Source organism: Schistocerca piceifrons, unplaced genomic scaffold (genome assembly GCF_021461385.2).
Source record: "Schistocerca piceifrons isolate TAMUIC-IGC-003096 unplaced genomic scaffold, iqSchPice1.1 HiC_scaffold_831, whole genome shotgun sequence".
In the NCBI taxonomy this organism is placed as follows: domain Eukaryota; kingdom Metazoa; phylum Arthropoda; class Insecta; order Orthoptera; family Acrididae; genus Schistocerca; species Schistocerca piceifrons.
In genome coordinates, this window is record NW_025729093.1 from 147,037 (window position 1) to 168,749 (window position 21,713).

The 21,713-nt window shown below is 41.1% G+C and overlaps 1 protein-coding gene across 1 annotated transcript in view; it reads right to left on the bottom strand.

The window, feature by feature from the left end:
• Positions 1-497: 497 nt before the first annotated feature.
• Positions 498-21,713, bottom strand: part of LOC124770431 (aldo-keto reductase family 1 member A1-like) — a gene marked incomplete at its 5' end in the record, with an annotated part of 63,575 nt that continues 42,359 nt past the window's right edge. Inside the window, 2 exons of the mRNA XM_047249215.1 lie at positions 498-600; positions 12,875-12,969. Of these exons, the coding sequence (XP_047105171.1) occupies positions 558-600; positions 12,875-12,969 (138 nt within the window). The remainder of the gene's footprint in view (positions 601-12,874; positions 12,970-21,713) is intronic.

Genomic DNA, 21,713 nt, shown 5'->3' on the forward strand with positions numbered 1-21,713 from the left:
TTTTTACGTCGTTGTGGTGAGTAGTGGATGTAACAAGGTGCAGTTTGCCTGACATGAATAAATGAAAAACATTAAAAGGATATCCTTCTTGATCACTTTATAAATGATCAAGAAGTAAAAATCTGCCTCAACATTGTATTCATGGACAAAATACAGTCTAGTAAAATAGGATGCTTAACACCCTGTAATATGTTGTTCTCAGCTGTCATTTTAATACTTTGTCATAATTTACAGTCTGTCACTTGTTTTATGATGATAACTAGTAGCAATTTTGTCTTGGCATGTATTTGTGTTTTGATAGACATGTTCCTAGGTTAAAATGCTGCTTGAAACTGAAGTTGAAAAGGTTAGGTACTTAGGAAATTCAGGAATAGGACTAGGTCTAATCACTACTCTTTCTTTATTGATACAAAAACAGTGGCAGTTCTTTTTCATTTCTTTTTACAATTAGTTTTCCAGAGCCGTTTTCTTTCCTGCATGCTTCTCCCAAGATGGCTCTACAATCTTCAGAAGAGAGACATCCGTACACGTTCGTCTGTCATGCTCTTCTCTCTGAACTAGTAGCGCTCATTGTAAGGATATTCTGGATGGTTTGCCATTCTGTAATTCAAGATCAAAGAACATAAAACACAACAGACTAGATGAAATGTTTTATTGACTGGGAGAAGGTAGGGCATCCCGAGTAATCAGTGTACATCTCTACACGGGAAGTGTCATCACATAAATCTCGGCAAGGCTGTATAGTTCTGCTGGTGTAGACCGGTGGGTTCATCCCTTCCAGATGCACAGTCTGAGTTTCACCTACATACAGCCGCCACATTACTTTTGAGTGTAACATCAGAGAACTGGCGTTTCTGTGGTGTTTTACAAAAACAGAACAATAGAATTTAGAGCACAGTTATGCCATCAACTTTGTGTTAAACTTAGGGAATCCACATGTGCGACATTTGAAAAGTTGAAACAGGCCTACGAGAAACATTCTTTATCAAGATTAAAAGTTTTTCACTGGTGCAAGCCATTTTTGGAACGCTAGCTCATGTTGATGATGAACCTCACTCACGGAGACCTTCAGCTTAAAAAAATCAACAAAAATGTCAAATGTGTATGTGCTCTTGTGAGAGTGTGCCTCCAGGACAAACAGTCAACCAAGTGGTTCACAAAGATGTCCTCAAAGGGCTCAGGAAAAGAGTGACTCAAATGAGACTGGACACTGCAGACAAGTGGATGCTGTTTTATGATAATGCCCCATGTCACAGGGCCACTTCCATCACAGAATTTTTTACCTCAAAAGGCATTCCTGTTTTTCCACAGCCCCTCTATTCATCTTATCTGAGTCCTTATGGCGTTTTTCTTTTCCCAAAACTGAAAAATCTCTTAAAATGTTATCACTGTGGGACTCTGAAGGACATACAAAAGAATGTCACCGACATGTTAAACGCCATATGAGCTAAAGCCTTCCGGCACTGCTACCGAGCCTGGCAATGACTGCACTGGTGTATAGCCGCCAAAGGGAACTAACTTGAAGGCGACAATATTGTTGCTCAAAAAAAAAATGAAATCATTGGTAGATAAAAAATCAGTATCATTACTCTTCTCACACACCTCATAGTCTACACTTAGGGGCAGTTTCCTCTACGCCCATCATGTGCAGGTTTTTCCTTCTAGAGCTCATGGCCAGTCATTGGTCCTATCATGAGCTTAATCTGTCCGCTGTTCAAATTCGGGATTATAGAAGCATGGCTTTGGCAACATTAGCTTGCCACATTTTCGTTTCTGGAGAGTGGGCCAATATTCTACATGTTGTATCCTGATCCAGCTACGTAGTTTTTATTTTACCATTGCTATAGTGGTAGTTAGAATAGGTTCCTGTCCAATAAATGGAGTATCTTGCCTCACTGGACAGTCTAGCAGCTTGTCTATTGCCATTGATTCCTGAGTGACCAGGCACCCACAGCAGGTTTACCCTGTTACTTTTCTCTTGTCTCAAAAGATCTTCATACCATTCTGCAATGAAAGTTTGATCTTTTTTCAGGGGCTGAAATGACTTCAGAGCTGCTTGGCTGTCTGAATAATGCAGGCGCTACGATTCTCATAGCACCTACACAAATTCTCCTCCGTACATGCTCTGATAGTGAATATTCCTGCCTGGTATACTGTGGCTAGGAAGAATGCTCTCTGGTCTAGGATGTAACCTGTATACTTTAGCCTCAGTGTCTTTGTCTGTTTTCAGCCAGTCGGTAAACCAGACTGTCATCTGTAAGGTGTAGTGGTTTCGTCATCCTCTGCTCCCTCCCTCCAATTGTTATATTGAAAGGTTTATTAAGGCAGCTGGAAGTTTCTGTATGATCACCTGGAATTTCCCTGACCATTCCTATATTTACCACACTCACTATACCAGAATAAATTTCTGGATATCGTAAGAGGCTCCAGTTATTGCCAGTTATAGCTAAGCAGGGGAGTCTCTGCACTTTGTCAAGCTCCTTATCAGCCCTCTTCTGTTCTACTTTATTTCACCATACTGTAGGCCCATAAATTATCACAGGTCTTATTACAGTTGTGTATATCCAGCACATGCTCCTGAGGTTTACACCACATTGTTTACCACAGGCCCTTCTAGTGCTCAGAAGAGTACTTTTTACCTTGCAACATATTTCTGATGTGAGGGGTCAATGACGGTTTAGCATCCAGGGTTATCCCCAGATATCCCACTACTCTGTCTACTGCTATGGTTTCATCGAGGATCTGAGATTCCAGTATGTATGTTGTTTATGCTTTGACATAAATGGTACTACAACAGTTTTCTTGGGACTGACATTTAGATCCTGTTTTATGCACCAGTTTTCCGCAAGGTGTGCACAGTGTGCCACTGTTCTAAGAGTACTAGCAAATCTTTCAACTGTTACCATGACTAAGCCATCTGTGTATCCTTGGCAAACTCTTTAATGAGTTTATTCACCACTGGGTTCCACAGCAGTGGGGACAGAACTGCTTTTTGCAGACATCCCCTGATGGTACTGATAAACATTTTTTCATTCATGATGCTGGCTTCTACCTTTCTTCTATGCAGCATGGTCTTAATCCATCTGTCATGTTCTTCAATGCTCTAACCATAGATTCTGAGGCTGTATCACTAAAAGACTCTTCGATATCTAGGAAGATGTAGAGAGCTGTTTGGTGAAAGTGTGGAGCTTTTTTCACACTCACAAGAAGCTGGTGAAGTGCTGTTTCACGTGATTTGCCAAGTCAATGTGCATTTTGGTTTACATGCAGAGGAACCTCAGTTAACCTCTTCTCCCCTAACCTGTTTTTCTAGTGTCTTTAGAAGAAAAGAGGACGTACTGTTTGGTCTCATATCCTTAGCCTTGGTCTGATCAGTGCTCTCTGAATCAGGAATTAGGACAACCCTCACTCTCCTCCAAGCATTAGGAATGGTTCATGTCACTAAGTTGACCCTAAATAGTCAACATAGGAAATTAATTAAACCCTCTCCTTGTTACAGTACAGCTGGAAAGATTCCATCGGGGAGTGGTGACTTGCATCACTGAAAGGTTCCCAATTCCCACTGGACTTTTTTGAAAATGACACTTTCTCTGGCAGATTCCCAGTTTTCCCTTTGATTTTGTGTACACCACTGTTTCTCAGAGACTAACTCCTGTTCTGAGAGATCTGCCAGAGTGCACAAAGGAAGTGTGTCTCGAGGAGCACGTCCAGCATCTCCCTCGCCATCCTCGTGTTCTCACCGTCCTCCTTCCTTAGAGTAGCTCCTGGATTAGTCAGCATTCTAGTGAGGATTTTAAGAAGTCTAGCGCAAATAGCTGTACCTTTCACTTCCCCAGAGAACACCTGCCACGAAGACAAGCTTCTCTCACTCGATCGCAAGATTTTATTTAGCAAGGGCCGACCGATATTTTATCTGTTGTCCTTTCTTCCTTTTAGTTAAACAGTCTTCTTACCTGCTTCCTTCACAATTCTTTATTGTTGTTCCACCAAGGTAAATCTTTGTTTCTGAACTTCTTGGTGATTGGGCAGTTTTCTAAATGTGAGGTCGCAATGGCAGATGCCACTGGACCTGCCATTTCCTCAACCTCTGTCCAAACAAGCCTCGAAAGGCACAATGGCACCGACTGACCACCGCATCAGCCTTGATCGATAGGTGTCAGTGGGTGTGGATATGGAGGGGCAGGTGGTCAGCACAACACTTTCCTGGCCGTTCTTGGATTTGTGTCAGGAATTTCCTCAGTCTATTGGGTTTCTTATTGGAGTTTTGACCTCAGATAAGCATGAATTAAAGTCCTTCCTGTATTGGTCCTTGTGCATTTTCCTAGGATTCCTGTAGACTATAGTCTGTTTAACACCCATTTCGACTTCAAACTTAATTTACATGTGATCTAAGGATTCACCTTTCGAGAAACATTGAACTGGACAACATCTTGAACATACAGAGAGATGTAAATGCTAATAGTTTACTACAAATATTGTTAGTAATGGAGCCAATTTGTTGTACCTATAATTTCTAAAGTTATAAAATTTAGTTGTAATATTGTGTTAAAACAAAAATAAGAAAGAAAAGCTTATTTGTAATGTATAGATTTGACATTTAACATGAAATGAATTTTTAAATGAACGTTTACAAGCAATGTATTAATTTCAATTCAAAGTTCAGATAAGAAACAGAGAGAAAGAATATTGAAGAAAATGTCCAACAATAACATGGTCACTGTTTTATATTTATGAATGCATATTTTATGTTGTTCTTTGCTGCTTCCCTTCTGTCCTTCAGAAAATTTGTGAAGTCACCACATCTTTCACAAAAGTTCACTTTTATTTTAAGTTCCCTTTTCACTAAGGTCGTGGGCATCCAATTTCTTTCTGATCACTGGTTCTTTGTCTTACTGAAGATTCTCTCAGCAAATGAGTCACTGGTAGGAATTGAAAATATGAATGATGTAAGCTTAAGCAATTGCAAATGGGTTAAGTCAACTATGGTCTGCTGCTTACAGAAACCTGCGAAAATCTGGTCTTCTGGTTTACCTTTATCACGTCTAGCATAAGCATTCCGCAAAACACAGAACTTGTTGTATATCTGATTTTCATCCAGGTTGAGATTCAATTTGTTGTAACCTTCAAAACATGCTGCCATTGCAGATGAAACACTTCTTGTTCTTTAAACAAAAAACTTGCAAGCAGACTAAACACAGTGTTCTCAGAAAAGTCATAGTTTTAACACAAATGATCAATGAAATGTGACAAGAAAGATTATGCATCATTTTCAAAGGTATTTTCTCCAGGCTTTCATGGACTTTCTTTTCTAAGAATTTATTTTGTTTCCTGCTCTCTAGCTTGCAAGTATATTGCAGAAAGCAAAAAGTTCCCTTATTCTGTCCAACACAATTAAAGTAACTGAGTTGTTTTACAGTTTTCTAACACCAGTTTCAAACAAGGGCAACGTGTGCTGCAGAAAGCAAAATGTAATTCAGGAATTGGATTTTCAGTTTCTTCAGCATCATGCTCCCCATTTGATGTCACAAACTGCCAAAGCGATCTTCAAGAATCCTTCTTGCATATTACTTTGATGGAATAGCAGAAGTATACAGGTCTGTCAACTGTAGGAAGTAGCAACAGCCAGCTTGTATGGACATTTTGTAATATTTACTTAAATTCCACTTCCACAAACTCTGGAAATTCTCTCAGTGACTGAACATTTGATGCAGAAGAGCCAACTCATTGTAGATTTTGAGAACTAAAGCCTATACATCATAATGATGTGTGTTAAGATCATGTTTTATAGTAGTATTTATGACCTAGCAGTTGCAATTAACCATCAAAATCGATGGATTTCCATTTTTCAATAAGACAAAAACTGAACTGGTTTTGCCGTAGTTTTCTGATGCAATGTCAGCACTGTATGCACTTACTTACTCAGATGAAAGCCATTATATATTGTAATGTTCAGAATTGCATGGAAAATATCTGCACATTTCTTTGGCATCTCCATAAAAATTTAGCAATCTCTGATGTATCTTGTTGTTAACATCAAACTACTGAACTGTGCATGGAAAAGCTTTAGTATTTCCTCAGTCTGAAGTATTTGAAGACACAGAAAAATAGGCTTTATGAAGATCGCCTATGACTACATCTTGAATGTGTGGGACAGGTACGTTTTCTGAGATAGCCATTGCTTAATTTCAGGTGGAATATTACTGTCTGGAAACAAGAAATGATACAATTTCATTTCATACAGCAATGAGACTTGTACCTAAGGTCACACTTTACACTGTGGTAACCAGGTGCAACTTCAGAATGTGTTACACCATCTTCTTCACACATATGTTTCTTCCAAAGAAAGTTGTGACTGTTGTATTTTTATGATTCTTCTGTTGTGCCAGGATGAGTTTTGTGTTTTCTGATGACTATCTTATCTTCCTTCAAATTTTATCTAAAACATGGAGGGGCAAATGAAACACTTTATTGTGAAGTCATTTGCTTTCATCAACGACATGGAAAAATCTTTGTTTTCTAACCAGTCTTTCTTCAAAGCCATATGTTTTTTAACTTTCTGCTGCAGAACAGATGAAGTTGATGAACTGTCTTCATTATTAGAGAAAGGCCGAAATATCTTTTTCACTTTTTCAAATACCAATCCTTCCTAATCCTAAAATGTTCAAACTGGATGGAAAATGTGGTGGCAATTTAACTACCCGATAATCCCTAATTTTACATGCAAATGTGTATTTTGAATCATCTATAGGGATTTTTTTCTCTTCATTGGCACGATTCACAAAATCTGTACAAGGTAGGATCCTGGACAGTACTTTAAATTACAGGGCAATGCTGCTCAACACTAGGTGGGTAGCAAGGCTACTGTGGCCAGATGAGGGTGTCCACATTGCCACACATCATTGTTTGACATAACTACCCATTAGAGTAGACCCAAAAGTTAAAAGTTATGTCCATTGTTTCTTCCCTTCTTCTGTTCCTGAAGATTTCCAAATTATTCTCTAGTAGAAACTCAAGTAGGTGCTCAGCTGTTGGCATCACTGTTTACCAACACCAGGTTGTGGCCACTGACATCAGAACCAAACAATAGTCGTTCATCCTGCTTGAGCAGCTGTCTACCAGTCTCCTCACTTCCTGGAAAGGAGTTCTGTCCTCGGAAGGAAGGTAAGTTGAGGCCAATATGATTTCCCTCATACTTTCTTCCTCACATTGTTTCATCCTGATGGTCACCAAATCCCTGGAGCAAAGCCTTCCACTGATATGAATGAAATTCCATTTTTGACATAAATGCATGTTCTAGGGTTTCTTAAGATTTCTAGCATAAATCAACTTATCTCTAGTTTCCCAAGGCCTGAAATGTCACCTTTATATAGAAAGGGTTTCTTGATTAGAGCCATGTCCACCTCCTGTCTTTCCAGATGACAACACCAAGTGGCAGCTGCCCCTTTACTGTGTTGCACGTTTATCTGCAACATCAGCAGTGTCAAACTTGCCATCACAGTTGCTTCCGATGTCTCTGATTATCCTGACAGCAACCTGTGAGAACCCTAGGTACAATTTCAGGTCCTGTTCTCACATTGTCACCAGGGATTATTAGCTGACTTTCACAACAAGCATTGGCCATCCGATATAACCTTTCACACGATTACCCTGTGGTCCTTGTCAAGACCTTTTGGTTCTACACCACTTTTGTCAAGCAGAGTCCTGAAGAGCTCAGCTGCTGTCTTGACCAGCAACATGTGCCTCCTGCCATGGAGATATCATAGGCACCATCTCCTTAAGCAGATCCATTGTTTCCATCCTCTCGCCAACCGAGATACAGGCACCTTTGTCCAGACAGATTGACCTGAATTTGGATCCTGGACTTGTGTCCCCACCAACTGTCCCGGAGACATCCACTTGAAAAAGCTCCATCTCCTGTGAGGTAATGCTGACCAGTGAATGTCCCTGTTGGATAACCACCCTTCTGAAAACAGAGACTGCAGTAGCATAGGAGTGTTTCCATATTTCTCTGAGAAATGGGAGTATTAGACTCCTCCCCTGTTCACTTGTTCCCCGTCATAGAGGCAGAAGGGGTCTGATTACCTCCTTCACTCTGAGGAAGTCTTTTTTTGGAGCTCCTAGTTTCAAGACCTTTTAATTCCCTCTATTTACGTTTAGGAAGCCATTCTTTACCTTCCTTTTCTGATTGTTCTTTGAGAAATTCCTCCTCTGCGACCCAGACAAGGATCTGATCCAGAACTGGTCCAAATTCTCAGTGACCGCTTCCACTTCTTCGACTGGTCTGTCACCTGATCCATTTGTGGAAACAGCTTCCATCATAGGTTTCAGCCCAAGTGTCTGTACGTTTGAGGCCTCTTCATTCATTGTGTTTTATTTCATGTTATCCATTATGGTCCTATGAGAATTGGGGATTTATTTGTTTGACACCACAGAATCCCACACGCTGCAAGCCTAATTACACAGGGAAGTCACCCAGCATCTCTGAGGTTCCATTAATGATACATCTTCCCACATGCCACACACTCTAAATATGCATTGAATCACACCTTGGGTTTTCTATCAAGGGAATTGGGGAATGCCGTGGGAGTGGACATGGGGGAGATTGTGGAGAAAGGGGGGGGGGGTGTTTTGGGACTCTCTCATCCAGTTCATCTGCTGAGGATCATCCAGGAAACACTGGCAGTAGCTGTGGTACTACAAGTATTAAACTTCAGCTCTTGCAAACATGCAAGTGTCTCTGCATGCACAGACAATGCTTCTACAAGATAATGTCTCCAGAGAGGGAATATCAGATAAGGTGAGTCATTTCTCCATCTAGTATCATATTTGAGAATGTTTCTGTTATGCTCTACTTGTGATTTCCTGTTGACAAAAACTTCACAGTGGTGGATATGTACTGTGATACTATTGCCAATATGCCAAACTGGTTGTATACTTCAAGAAGAAAGAGTAACCTGTTCAAGATTTAACTAATAACCAAAATTTTGATGTTGTAACTCGGTGTCTTCATCATGTGTTTCCTGAGACTGGTCACTTTGTTGACCAGCCCACTGTCACTGCTTCTTGTCATGGTATCCATTGCGAGGCATTCCCCATTCTGTCTGCGATGATGTTGCGAATGTGAATGCAATATGTCTTAAATTGGTGAAAGCACCACAATAATGGACATAAGGTGTAAGGAACACCAGAGGTAAGTTCTGCAGAAATTTTTATGAAGTCTCAGACGGTGTTCAGGAAAGATAGATTAGGCAGAATTGGTGGTGGAGTGTTTGTGTCTGTCAGTAGTGGTGTATCTTGTAGTGAAGTCGAAGTAGATACTCCGTGCGAATTGGTATGGGTGGAGGTTATACTTAACAGCCGAACTAAGTTAATAATTGGCTCCTTCTACCAACCTCCATACTCCGATGATATAGTTGCTGAACAGTTCAGAGAAAATTTGAGTTTCATAACAAATAAATACCCCACTCATACGGTTATAGTTGGTGGGGACTTCAACCTTCCCTCGATATGTTGGCAAAAATACTTGTTCAAAACCGGTGGTAGGCAGAAAACATCTTCTGAGATTGTCCTAAATGCTTTCTCTGAAAATTATTTCGAGCAGTTAGTCCACGAACCCACGCAAATTGTAAATGGTTGCAAAAACACACTTGACCTCTTAACCACAAACAATCCAGAGCTAATAGGGAGCATCATTACTGATACAGGGATTAGTGATCACAAGGTCATTGTAGCTAGGCTCAATACCGTTTCTTCCAAATCCACCAGAAACAAACACAAAATAATTTTATTTAAAAAAGCAGATAAAGCGTCACTAGAAGCCTTCCTAAGAGACAATCTCCATTCCTTCCGAACTGACTATGCAACTGTAGACGAGATGTGGCTCAAATTCAAAGAAATAATAGCAACAGCAATTGAGAGGTTCATACCTCATAAATTGGTAAGAGATGGAACTGATCCCCCATGGTACACAAAACAGGTCCGAACGCTGTTGCAGAGGCAACGGAAAAAGCATGCAAAGTTCAGAAGAATGCGAAATCCTGAAGGTTGGCTAAAATTTACAGATGCGCAAAATTTGGCACAGACTTCAATGCGAGATGCCTTTAATAGGTTCCACAATGAAACATTGTCTCGAAATTTGGTAGAAAATCTGAAGAAATTCTGGTCGTATGTAAAGTACACAAGTGGCAAGACACAGTCAATACCTTCACTGTGCAGTGCCAATGGTACTGTTACCGACGACTGTGCCGCTAAAGCGGAGTTATTGAACGCAGTTTACCGAAATTCCTTCACCAGGGAAGACGAATGGAAAATTCCATAATTTGAAACATGAACAGCTGCTAGCATGAGTTTCTTAGAAGTAGATACCATAGGGGTTGCGAAGCAACTCAAATCGCTTGATACGGGAAAGTCTTCAGGTCCAGATTGTATACCAATTAGGTTCCTTTCAGATTACACTGATACAATAGCTCCCTACTTAGCAATCATATACAACTGCTCGCTCACCGATAGATCTGTACCTACAGATTGGAAAATTGCGCAGGTCGCACCAGTGTTTAAGAAGGGTAGTAGGAGTAATACATCGAACTACAGACCTATATCATTGACGTTGGTTTGCAGTAGGGTTTTGGAGCATACACTGTATTCAAACGTTATTAATCACCTCGAAGGAAACGATCTATTGATACGTAATCAGCATGGTTTCAGAAAACATCGTTCTTGTGCAACGCAGCTAGCTCTTTATTCGCATGAAGTAATGGCTGCTATCGACAGGGGATCTCAAGTTGATTCCGTATTTCTAGATTTCCGGAAAGCTTTTGACACCATTCCTCACATGCGACTTCTAATCAAGCTGCGGGCCTATGGGGTATCGTCTCAGTTGTGCAGCTGGATTCGTGATTTCCTGTCAGGAAGGTCGCAGTTCATAGTAATAGATGGCAAATCATCGAGTAAAACTGAAGTGATACCGGGTGTTCCCCAGGGAAGCGTCCTGGGACCTCTGCTGTTCCTGATCTATATAAATGACCTGAGTGACAATCTGAGCAGTTCTCTTAGGTTGTTCGCAAATGATGCTGTAACTTACCGTCTAGTAAGGTCATCCAAAGACCAGTATCAGTTGCAAAGCGATTTAGAAAAGATTGCTGTATGGTGTGGCAGGTGGCAGTTGACACTACATAACGAAAAGTGTGAGGTGATCCACATGAGTTCCAAAAGAAATCCGTTGGAATTCGATTACTCGATAAATAGTACGATTCTCAAGGCTGTCAATTCAACTAAGTACCTGGGTGTAAAAATTACAAACAACTTCAGTTGGAAAGACCACATAGATAATATTGTGGGGAAGGCGAGCCAATGGTTGCGTTTCATTGGCAGGACACTTAGAAGATGCAACAAGTCCACTAAAGAGACAGCTTACACTACACTCGTTCGTCCTCTGTTAGAATATTGCTGCGCGGTGTGGGATCCTTGTCAGGTGGGATTGACGGAGGACATCGAAAGGGTGCAAAAAAGGGCAGTTCGTTTTGTATTATCACGTAATAGGGGAGAGAGTGTAGCAGATATGATACGCGAGTTGGGATGGAAGTCATTAAAGCAAAGACATTTTTCGTCGCGGCGAGATCTATTTACGAAATTTCAGTCGCCAACTTTCTCTTCCAAATGCGAAAATATTTTGTTGAGCCCAACCTACATAGGTAGGAATGATCATCAAAATAAAATAAGAGAAATCAGAGCTCGAACAGAAATGTTTAGGTGTTCGTTTCCCACACGCTGTTTGGGAGTGGAATGGTAGGGAGATAGTATGATTGTGGTTCGATGAACCCTCTGCCAAGCACTTAAATGTGAATTACAGAGTAATCATGTAGATGTAGATGTACCAGACAGGCCACTAAATCAGCAATAGCAGAACAATGCCTGGAACTTTAATGCACCATGAAGTATGACAAAACCAAGAACCTGGCTCAAACCCTCAGATTATGGGATAGTGTTATCAGTGAATCTATTGAAATAAAGATGGTAGAGAACCTGGTCAAACTGGGAAACAAGATACCAGTGCAGTACAGCACAGAATCCATCTTTGGAACTACTGCAGAAACACTGGGAAAAGTTACCTGGTCCAGTAATGAGCCTCAGATGACTGGTGGCATAATTAGCAGTATCATACCTCATACAGAGCACCAGGTGGCAATTACATCCTTGGGGGACAGCCATAGAGGTAACTGAAAAGATAGGAAACAACTTAAATGACCTGAAACCTCACACATTGCACAACTTGGGATCACATGTATTATGGAACACTTGACAGCGGCTACCACCACATGAAATTACTGCAGTATTTGCAGACATAATATGCAGCCTGATGATGCAGGAAGCACATCTCGCAAGTGTGTTCTGAATCCAGAACACCAGGAGGGTGATTTGGCCATGAGAGAAAGCTGCTGTGGTCACAACAGCACAAGAAATGTCTACAGCTCCAGGGTAGTACTAGAAATGTGCCTGCTGGGTTCGGACCTAATACAGATGCCACAGAATGGCTGCCACTATGGAAGACAACCGCAACAGGTGCAGTCAGAATATGGAATGCCTCGAGATGGATACCACTGAAAGAAACAGCCACAGTGAATGTGGGCGGCACAGTAAACATCCAGCAGTGCCCGGGCATAAATATGGGACCCAGCCACCAAATTGATCAGTCTCAGGAAACACCTGATGACGACACCACGATATGACATCAAAATATCATGTTGGGAAGATGCAAGCCACCAGCAATACACCCAGTTCTACAAGATGACAATGAATCATTCGTAAAGTTTAAGAAATTAAAATTTTAAGTTTCTGAAAATGGTGTGATTTGAAATAAACTGAACTTAGGACTTACTCCGGAATGTGGCCCCGGACTTGTCGCCCTGCAGGTCCCTTATCCAGGCGCTCCAGCATGTCCATGTCTTCTGGAGACAGCTCAAAGTTGAACACCTGCAAGTTACAGAACATGTTCATCCTACTCACTTAGTACTATTCAGCATAACAGCTATGCAGTTTTAAGGGAATACTGTGCTCAGGTACTCTCAGAACCCAGAGCTCCTACGTGGATGACAGCTCAATTCTCATACACTGATGAGTTAAAACATTATGATCACCTATCTAGAAGCCCATTGGTCCACTTCTGGAATGAAATTCAGCAGCGATTCTGCACATCGCAGATTCAACAAGTACTTTCTAAAGGTTTGCGACAACAGATGTCTGTGCACAAGTCACACACTTTCCATAATTTAAGGGCAGTTGGTTTGTGGGCGTGGGGCTGGCACCCAATAGCATCCCCATCGGATTCAGAAAAGCCAAATTTGATGGCCAAGACATCTTCTCGAGTTCACTATCATGCTCCTAAAACCATTGAAGCACAATTCTGGCCGTGTGACACGGACAGAAATCCCGCTGGAAGATGCCATCGCTGTTGAGCAAGACATCAGGCATAAGGGGTTTCAATTGGTCCCTAACAGCGTTCACGTAGTCTACAGCTGTCACAGTGATTTCAATTACTAATGCAGGTCCTGGGTTCCCACAGAAGCCCAGGTGAATGTCCCCCGTAACACAATAGTCCTCCCATTGGCCTGTGTCCGTGGTGCACTGCACGTTTCAAGCAGCTCTTTGACTGGACACGACCATCAATCTGCTTTAACAAAAAACAGGATTCAACTGACCGAGCGACTCAATTCCACTGATGCGCAGTCCAGTCTCAATGATGTCGTGCTCTCTGTAATCGTAACTGATGATGTCGTTGGGTCAACGTGGGAACACTTATGGGCCCTCTGCTGCCAAATACCATGTTCAACACTGTGCACTGAACAGTGTTCTCCCAAACACTTGTGCCTCTGCCAGCACTGTACTCTGTCATTAGGTCTGCAGCAGATTGCCACCTGTCCTGCTTTAGAGAGCGGGCAGGCCCTCAATCCCTACGTTCTGTGACAAGGTACAGACGTGGAACTTCTTGTCGCCTACGTGTGGTTTCAGCATTCTTCAACCGCTTTCCACAGATGCTCACAACAGTAGCACATGAACAGCCAACAAGCTTCATCGTTTTTGAGATGCTTGCTCTACGGTGCACAGTGACAACTGAGCACCTCACTTGGGTGTCACTGCTGTACTCTTCAGACTGCACCCTGGTCTGATGCAGCTGTCCGTGCTAGTCTAGCCCCTCCATCTTTGCGCAATGACTGCAGCCTATATCCACTTGAGCCTGTTTACTATAGTGAGTCCTCGGTCTCCCTCTACAATTTTTACTTACCACACTTTCGTCTTAAGACTGACAGTTTCTTGACTCCTCAGGATTCATCCTATCAACTGATCCCTTCTTGTAGTCAAGTTGTGACACAAATATCTTTATGCCCAATTTCATTCAGTATGTCCTCATTAGATGTTTGATGCACCCATCTAATCTTCAGCCTTCTACTGTATTGCCCCATTTCAAAAGCTTTTGTTTTCTTATTGCTTAACTGCTTATCACAATGTTCCACTTTGTATAAAGCTACTGTACTTGAGACAAATACCTTTGCAAGAAACAGATGGACTGTTTTTTGTAACACAAGTGGGTGCATGATGTACTCTGTACACTTGTAAAGAATAGCTGTCTTTATGTGACCCAGGTAAACATGTATGAGCAAAATCCACAGTTTAATCTTATTTCAACTAAACAATAATAAAATATATCTAAAAACAAAGATGATGTGATTTACCAAACAAAAGCGCTGGCATGTCGATAGACACACAAACAAACACAAACATACACACAAAATTCAAGCTTTCGCAACAAACTGTTGCCTCATCAGGAAAGAGGGAAGGAGAGGGAAAGACGAAAGGATGTGGGTTTTAAGGGAGAGGGTAAGGAGTCATTCCAATCCTGGGAGCGGAAAGACTTACCTTAGGGGGAAAAAAGGATGTTTGGTAAGTCACATCATCTTTGTTTTTAGATATATTTTATTATTGTTTAGTTGAAATAAGATTAAACTGTGGATTTTGCTCATACGTGTTTACCTGGGTCACATAAAGACAGCTATTCTTTACAAGTGTACAGAGTACATCATGCACCCACTTGTGTTACAAAAAACAGTCCATCTGTTTCTTGCAAAGGTATTTGTCTCAAGTACAGTAGCTTTATACAAAGTGTATACCCGTCCTTTTTTCCCCCTAAGGTAAGTCTTTCCACTCCCGGGATTGGAATGACTCTTTACCCTCTCCCTTAAAACCTACATCCTTTCGTCTTTCCCTCTCCTTCCCTCTTTCCTGATGAGGCAACAGTTTGTTGCGAAAACTTGAATTTTGTGTGTATGTTTGTGTTTGTTTGTGTGTCTATCGACGTGCCAGCGCTTTCGTTTGGTAAGTCACATCATCTTTGTTTTTAGATATATTTTTCCCATGTGGAATGTTTCCCTCTATTAATTCAAACGATAATAAAATACACTTTCACTTCACTCTGTTGCCACATACGAGTGTCATCCCATACTAATGACCCATTCAAAGCATTAAATAGTGTAGTTTCATCAGGTCCCTGCCAATTGCTTATTTGATTACTAACTACCTCATAGATAACTGCCTCATTGTGGGATTATGCTGATACTTCAGAATCTGGATCACTTTCATTAATGCTGCTCACTTCTAATTATGACAACAGAACTTATCACTACATTAGCTGAAGCAATGATGAAGAAATAGGTATGGGCTCGCAATTGTAAAACAACAGTAGAATGATCAAGCCAATGTTATTTGTGATTGATGCACTTTAATATAAGCACATGCGTTACCAGCATGTAGCCCGGTTGCATTTACTTATTGGTCTTCTCTCATCATAGGCACGCCTAGTCCTAGTGTGGACCGGTGTGCTGGTGAAGGTGTACACCAGGACATTACTTGCCATTGTGCCCTAATATGAGGGACGTTCTACCCGAGATCCTTCCCACCACTCCTTAAATGGTATTCCATTGGCCACCCAACCTCACCAGCATCCTAGTCTATACATATGGCACTCCCACTCCCAACTGCTTAACACAAGGATCATATCCCTGTGGAAGACCCCGGTGCGAGACTTGCCAATCCACCCACACAGCACCTCCTACTCCAGTCCTGTCACAGGTGTATCCAATCCCATCAGAGGTGAGGCCACCCGTGAAAGCAGCTTCGTCACATACCAGCTCTGCTGCAGACACTGTACAGCCTTTTATGACGGTACCACTACCGACCCACTGTCCACCAGGATGCACAGACATTGCCAAAGTGGCGCAACCTGTAGCGGAACATAACATGCTCGATTTCCATTCCACCACCAGCTTTTCTGAACTGTGCAAACAGGAGTTGTCCTCACAACACATTCTCCGCTCCCGAAATTATCCTGGCCTCAACCTACGGCAACCTACTGTGTCCAAAGCCTTCACCCAACAGCCTCCCCCCCCCCCCCCTCCATATTCCCATCCCCTCACCCTCTTTCACATACCAACCTCTGCCATCGCACCCACCAATCTTTCCTGCCCTCCCCACCTCTCTGCCCCACAGCCTTCCAACACACTGCACCTCTTATCAGTCAAGTCCCTGCTCACTCTGCCAGACAGCATTCCTCACCCCCACTCCTCCCTTCTGCTATTCCCATCCCCTTTCCCCACCCCCTCCAGATTACTGCTTCCTTTTTATGTGACAGTTGGATTCCGGTCCAAGTTGCCAGAGATGGCAGTCACGTGTGCATGAGGTGTGCTCGCCTGTGTTAATAAATGTATGTGTATTTCCTTTACTGAAGAAGGCTTTCGCCAAAAGCTAATGAGTAAGTGTCTTTTTGTTGTGCCTGTCTGCAAATCATAGTTGACAAAAAGATAATCTATACATAATATATTATATTAGTATTATTTGTCGGTCCATAAAAAAGCATGTGAGTGTTGATGGGAAAGAACAAAAACTAGCCTAAGAAATATGGAATAAAGGTGCTGCTGTTGTTTTTATGTTCTGTCTGAAAACTGGTTTGATGCACCCTGCATGCTACTCTACCCTGTGAAAGCTTGCCTATGTCAGCTTAACTATTACAACCTAAGTCCGTTTGATACTGCTTAATGTAGTCAAACTTTGTCTGCCTCTACATTTTTTACCCCTCCAACAGTTCGTTCCATAACCAAATTGACTTTTTCTTGTTGGCCAATGAGATATCATATCAATCCTTCACTTCTTTTAATCAAGTTGTGACATCCCCCCCCCCCCATTTAACCCCCCCCCCCCCCCCCCATCCTCCCACCCATGAACCATGGACATTGCCGTTGGCGGGGGGAGGCTTGTGTGCTCCAGCAATACAGATAGCCATACCGTAGGTGTCTTGATGATACTGTAACCTGGAACACATGATATTTTACAGTTGGTGTTTCAGTGTAGAGACTTATCTTAGCATCACATGAAGGACTACAGACTGCCATTAGCAGCTTCCAGCATTTTCTACTGTTTTTTTTTTTATTGTGAGACATGAGGTTCTGTTCTATGCAGCATTTGTAAATATGATGAGTTCTACATATTGAAGTGTCACTTAATGTATTAAAGCTATCTGAAGGGTACTGTTAATTCCTCAGTTACAGAGTTTCAAGATGAGTACAGTTATGTATATTTTTAATAATAGATACATAATGTGTGGACGGTTAAGCTATACTTCATAAGCCATGCCGCATCTTGCATCTTGAAACAGAAGAACATCTTCTACCATGGGACATACAAAATTAGCAACTGAACTGAGTTTCTCTGTCTTGAAAATATAAATTTGTATTAGCTGCCAATGGCTTCCATTTCAAAATATTTTCAATGTGTAACTGCTTTTTGATAATACTACTTCTTAATTTGACCTCACTTACTGCTTATTGGTGTGTATTGGAGCAATAACATAACATAGAGACTATTAAATACCTTGTAGACAAGACTTTCTCAATTGCAACACTTTTGAATTACAACAAAATATTTGTTCCTAGGTACATAATCATGTTGTACCTTGGATTGTTTTTCACTTTTGGAAAAATCTTTGTTTTACAGAGTACTTTTTGCAGTTTAAGAAAATACTGTACCACACATATAGTGAATACTATCATTACTAAATAGAATAACAAAGTATATTAAACTTCTAACAATGGAAAATCCAGGACAGAATGACAGCATTATGAAAAGGATAGACTGCTGCTCACCATATACTGGAGACGTTGAGTTGCAGACATCTACATGTACACGTACATCTACATCGATACTCTGCAAACCACTGTGAAGCGCACACCAGAGGGTACTTCCCACTCTACCAGTTATTAGGGTTTCTTCCTGTTCCATTCACCTATGGACCGTGGGAAGAATCACTGTTTGAATAGCTCTGTGCATGCTGTAATTATTCTAATCTGACCCTCGTTATCTCTATGTGAGCAATATGTAGGGGGTTGTAGTGTATTCCAAATGTAAACATTCAAAGCTGGCTATTGGAACTTTCTAAGCAGATTTTCTCACAATTGTTTACATATATCTTCAAGGATCTGCCAGTTCAGATTCTTCAGTATCTCTGTGACACTCTCCCACAGATCAAACAAACTATAAAGATTTGTGCTACCCTTCTCTTTATACATTCAGTATCTCCTGTTCGTCCTATCTGTTATGGACCCCACACATTTGAGAAATATTCTAGAATGAATTGCACAAGTAAATTGTAAACAATCTCATTTGTAGACTGACTGCACTTCCCAGTATGCTATCAGTAAACCAAACTCTACCATTTGCTTTACCAACAACTTAGCCTATTTGGTCATTCTATTTCATATCCGTACAAAGTGTTACACCCAGGTATTTATATAAATTGGCCAAATCCAACAGTAATTCACAGATTTTATGGTCATAGGATACTACATTTTTTTTCATTTTGTGAAGTGCACAATTTTACATTTTTGAACATTTAAACCAAGTTGCAAATCTGTGCACCACTTTGAAATTTTATCAGGATCTGACTGAATATTTATGCAGCTCCTTACAGACAGCGCTCCATTATAAATAACTGCATCATATGTGAAAAGCCTGCTTTTGCTATCAATATTGTCTGCAAGGTCATAAACATGCAACATAAACAGCAAGGATCGCAACACATTTCCCTGGGGAACACCCAAAGTTACTTCTGTATCTGATGATGATTCTCCATCCAAGATAACTTGCTGTCTCCTCATACCAAAAAGTCCTCAGTCTAGTCACAAATTTCAGTTGATACCCCATATGATTGTACTTTTAACAGTAAACATAAGCATGGTACTGCATCAAATGCTTTTCGGAAATCAAAAAATACAGCATCTACCTAACTGCCTTGATCCAAAACTTTCAGTACGTCATGAGAAAAGTGCGGCTCGGGTTTCACATGGTTGATGTTTTCTGACTCCATGCTGTCTGGCATGGAGGAGGTCATTCTGTTCAAGATATCTCTTTATTTTGGGCTCAAAATATGTTCTAATATTCGACAGCAAATCAATGGTGAGGATATTGGAACATAATTTTGTGGATCACTTCTACTACCAATCTTTTAGATGGATATAACCTGTGCTTTTTTCCAAGAACTGGGCACACTTTTTTGTTCGAGGGATCTATGACAGAATATAGTTACAAGAGGGGCTAACGCAGCTGCAGATTCAGTATAGAATCTGATAGGAATTTCATTGGGCCCTAGAGCTTTGTTCATTTTTATCAATTTCAGCTGTTTCTCAACACCACTGACACTAATTCTTATTTCGCTCGTCTTTTCAGTGGTACGGGGATTAAATTGCATCAACACTAAAAGACTGTTAAACAAGTAAGCTTTCAGCAAAAAAGCCTCCTCTGAATTAGACAACATACACATACAAAAGCCTAGGGCTAGTAGAAATCCTTGGGTAACACAAGAAATATTGAATTTAATTGATGAAAGGAGAAAATATAAAAATGCAGTAAATGAAGCAGGCAAAAAGGAATACAAACGTCTCAAAAATGAGATCGACAGTAAGTGCAAAATGGCTAAGCAGGGATGGCTAGAGGACAAATGCAAGGATGTAGAGGCTTATCTCACTAGGGGTAAGATAGATACTGCCTACAGGAAAATTAAAGAGACCCTTCGAGAAAAGAGAACCACTTGTATGAATATCAAGAGCTCAGATGGAAACCCAGTACTAAGCAAAGAAGGGAAAGCAGAAAAGTGGAAGGAGTATATAGAGGGTCTATACAAGAGCAATGTACTCGAGGACAATATTATGGAAATGGAAGAGGATGTAGATGAAGATGAAATGGGAGATACGATACTGCGTGAAGAGTTTGACAGAGCACTGAAAGACCTGAGTCGAAACAAGGCCCCAGGAGTAGACAACATTCCATTAGAACTACTGATGGCCTTGGGAGAGCCAGTCCTGACAAAACTCTACCATCTGGTGAGCAAGATGTATGAGACAGGCGAAATACCCTCAGACTTCAAGAAGAATATAATAAATCCAATCCCAAAGAAAGCAGATGCTGACAGATGTGAAAATTACCGAACAATCAGTTTAATAAGTCACAGATGCAAAATACTAATGCGAATTTTTTACAGACGAATGGAAAAACTGGTAGAAGCCGATCTCGGGGAAGATCAGTTTGGATTCCGCAGAAATATTGGAACACGGGAGGCAATACCGACCCTACGACTTATCTTAGAAGCTACATTAAGGAAAGGCAAACCTACGTTTCTAGCATTTGTAGACTTAGAGAAAGCTTTTGACAATGTTGACTGGAATACTCTCTTTCGAATTCTAAAGGTGGCAGGGGTAAAATACAGGGAACGAAAGGCTATTTACAATTTGTACAGAAAGCAGATGGCAGTTATAAGAGTCGAGGGGCATGAAAGGGAAGCAGTGGTTGGGAAGGGAGTGAGACAGGGTTGTAGCCTATCCCTGATGTTATTCAATCTGTATATTGAGCAAGCAGTGAAGGAAACAAAAGAGAAATTTGGAGTACGTATTAAAATCCATGGAGAAGAAATAAAAACTTTGAGGTTCGCCGATGACATTGTAATTCTGTCAGAGACAGCAAAGGACTTGGAAGAGCAGTTGAACAGAATGGACAGTGTCATGAAAGGAGGGTATAAGATGAACATCAACAAAAGCAAAACGAGGATAATGGAATGTAGTCAAATTAAGTCGGGTGATGCTGAGGGAATTAGATTAGGAAATGAGACACTTAAAGTAGTAAAGGAGTTTTGCTATTTGGGGAGCAAAATAACTGATGATGGTCGAAGTAGAGAGGATATAAAATGTAGACTGGCAATGGCAAGGAAAGTGTTTCTGAAGGAGAGAAATTTGTTAACATCGAGTATAGATTTAAGTGTCAGGAAGTCGTTTCTGAAAGTATTTGTATGGAGTGTAGCCATGTATGGAAGTGAAGCATGGACGATAACTAGTTTGGACAAGAAGAGAATAGAAGCTTTCGAAATGTGGTGCTACAGTAGAATGCTGAAGATTAGATGGGTAGATCATATAACTAATGAGGAGGTATTGAATAGGATTGGGGAGAAGAGAAGTTTGTGGCACAACTTGACTAGAAGAAGGGATCAGTTGGTAGGACATGTTCTGAGGCATCAAGGGATCACGAATTTAGTATTGGAGGGCAGTGTGGAGGGTAAAAATCGTAGAGGGAGGCCAAGAGATGAATACACTAACCATATTCAGAAGGATGTAGGTTGCAGTAGGTAC